This window comes from Dendrobium catenatum, unplaced genomic scaffold, assembly GCF_001605985.2.
Source record: "Dendrobium catenatum unplaced genomic scaffold, ASM160598v2 original_scaffold_177157, whole genome shotgun sequence".
NCBI classification, from domain to species: domain Eukaryota; kingdom Viridiplantae; phylum Streptophyta; class Magnoliopsida; order Asparagales; family Orchidaceae; genus Dendrobium; species Dendrobium catenatum.
In genome coordinates, this window is record NW_021495578.1 from 1 (window position 1) to 3,072 (window position 3,072).

General features: G+C 41.9%; 1 protein-coding gene across 1 annotated transcript; it reads right to left on the reverse strand.

Moving 5' to 3' along the window:
• Positions 1-56: 56 nt before the first annotated feature.
• Positions 57-1,162, reverse strand: LOC110113807 (uncharacterized mitochondrial protein AtMg00810-like; the record flags this gene model as incomplete). The annotated part of the gene is made up of 1 exon (XM_020846506.1): positions 57-1,162. A coding segment is annotated over exon 1 (1,106 nt), but the record flags the coding sequence as incomplete, so codon positions are not given.
• Positions 1,163-3,072: the final 1,910 nt, after the last annotated feature.

Here is a 3,072-nt window from a genome sequence, read left to right on the forward strand (position 1 = left end):
CCCCCTCAAACTTAGTATTGGGTCCAATAGTAAGTTTGTCACGAAGAAGTTTAAACCGAGACGTAGCTAGAGGTTTGGTGAGAATATCAGCAATCTGATCAATGGTGCTGATAGGTAATAGCCGAATGCTCCCATTTTGAATGTGATCACGAACAAAACGCTGATCAATTTCGATGTGTTTTGTTCGTGCGTGAAAAACGGGATTATTCGCCAAGGCTATAGTAGACATATTATCACAAAAGATATCTATGGGTTGGTTATGCCGGATGCGGAAGTCAGCAAGAAGACGCTTGATCCAAATTGTATCCACAGTAGCTGATGCTAAAGCTCTATATTCCGACTCGGTAGAAGATCGGGAAACTGTAGTTTGTTTCTTTACCGTCCAGGAGACTAATGTATCTCCCAGATAAGTGCAGAAACCTGATGTAGATTTGCGGGTAATCGGATCCGAAGCCCAATCAGCGTCCGAAAATGTTCGAAGCAGAAGATTGCTTCTGTAGATAGGGAGACCGTAGTTAGCAAATCCTTTGATATACCGAATGAGCTTCTTTAACATGACAGTGTGAATTGTAGCTGGATTATGCATATGTTGGGAAAGTGTGTTCATGGCATAAGATATATCTGGACGCGTTAATGTCAGATATTGAAGTGATCCAATTATTTTCCGGTATGTTAGAGCATCAAAGACCGGAGGATCGTCGGAGCCTGATACAGGTATTTTTGTAAAAGATGGATTAGCGATCGAGTTACAGTTTTGTAACTCGGCTAACTGTATGATAGAGTTGGCGTATAAATTTTGAGACAGAAAATACTTATCAGGAGTTGATTCAATCTTGATTCCTAAAAAATGGTTGGCCGAACCAAGATCGTTCATCGTAAATCTTGATTTCATTTGTGCCACTAACTCGTTCATTGCGTTGGTGTCATTCCCGGTTAGAAGGATATCATCCACGTAGACGAGTAAGTAGATTTGAACATGATGCCGATGAAGGATCAATAGAGAGGGATCTGCTTGACTATGAGAGAAACCAATTTGAATGAGATAATTAGTAAAAGTAGTGTACCATTGGCGTGGTGCTTGACGCAATCCGTAGATTGCCTTCTTAAGACAGCAAACGTGGTTTGGATTTGACGAATCTTCAAATCCTTTGGGTTGTCGCATGTAAACTATGTCATTGATATCTCCATGTAAGAACGCGTTTGCCACGTCAAGTTGTCAGATGTGCCATTGGTGAAACAGAGCAACTGTGAATAGGATTCTGATGGTTGGTAGCTTGGCTACCGGACTGAACGTGTGTTGGTAATCAATGTCGTATTCCTGTTGATTACCTTGAGCGACAAGTCGAGCTTTGAATCGAGCGACCGATCCATCTGAGTTGTACTTCGTTCTATAAGTCCATTTGGAGCCCAGAATGGATCCGTTGATAGGTGGTGGTACAAGCGTCCAGGTACCCTGTTTTTGTAACGCGAAAAACTCCTCCGCCATTGCCTTACGCCATTCAAACTTCTTGCTAGCCTCATTATAAGTTGTAGGATCGGTATGAGGTAGATCCTTATGCAATAGATTTAGCCTTTGAACTGGTTTGAGAGTTCCAGTTTTAGTTCTGGTCGTCATTGGATGAGTGACCGTTGGAGCAGACGTAGTAGATCGTGCGGGAGGTAGTTGATGTTCGAGAGGACCGTTGATAGTAATTGGAATGTTGGCCTGTGGTACAGTCTCTCTGGGTACTTGTGACTGATGATGCACCAGTGAGGTTGGTTGAGTCATATTTAAGGTAGATGCAGGGACCAGCAGGTGAGGCGATGGAATGGATTTAGGCACCGAGTCAGGGTTGGACCCGATCTTGCATGAAAACACATTTTCAATGAATTTAACATGTCTAGAAATAGAAATATTTTTCGTTACCATGTTCAAGCATTTGTATCCTTTTGAAACTTCTGAGTATCCAAAAAAGATGCACGGTTGTGAGGTAGGCATGAGCTTTGTCCGATGAATGGGCGGAGATAACGGGTAACATTCACAACCAAATGTTCTGAGGTGTTGATAAAAAGGTTTAATGTGGAACATTCTTTGTAATGGTGATAAATTTTCAGTAGTAACGGAGGGGAGCCGATTGATGAGATAAGTGGCCGTGCACGCAGCATCTAACCAATAATTCATAGGTAACCCGGCTGTTTGCAGAAGCGTTCTAGTCATTGTGATGATATGACGATGCTTACGTTCGGCCGTACCGTTTTGTTCAGGAGTATAGGGACACGAGGTTTGATGCTTGATCCATGTATTCTTTGTAAAAGATTGAAAATGTTGATTTACAAATTTGCCACCTCCGTCAGTTCTTACCGTTTTTACCTTATATTTTGTTTGACGTTCAATGAAGTGGACGAACTGAATGAAAATGTTAGTAACCTCAGACTTATGCATTAGCGGAAACAGCCATATATACCTAGAAAAATCGTCAACAAAAATTACGTAGTATTTGAATCCTTGATGTGAGGGAACCGGTGAAGGTCCCCATACATCAGAATGGATGAGTTCAAGAGGAGCATTAGTTTTATTAGAGGACCGATCAAACGAGAGTTTGTGGCCTTTACAGGATAAGCAAGAAGTACACACAGTTTTAACAGAAGTAATATGTAAACTGGGATTAGTTTTAGAAATTTGCTGAAGAACACGGTGATGAGGATGTCCTAGGCGACGATGCCAGTCTAGAGACGACGTGTTGGACGCCAGTAGCGCCTCAGACGATTGCTGTTGTCTCTGAGTTCCGATCTTGTACATTCCATTGCTATATGGACCTTTGAGGATGACTTGCCTGGTCGTCCGATCCTTAAAGACAAAGCTGTTTTCATCAAGTTTTATAGAAATGGGATTGTCTTTGACAAGATTGGAAATAGATAACAGGTTATATGATAAAAAGGGAATATGAAGAAGACGTGAGAGAAGGATCTTACTAGCCGGGGTAGGAAGTAGTCATGTTCCCATGTGAGCAATTGGGACAGACCTTCCATCCCCGATTGTTACCGTATCATTCCTTTTGTACGTGTTGTAGCTTTCCAGATTATCCAGTTGAT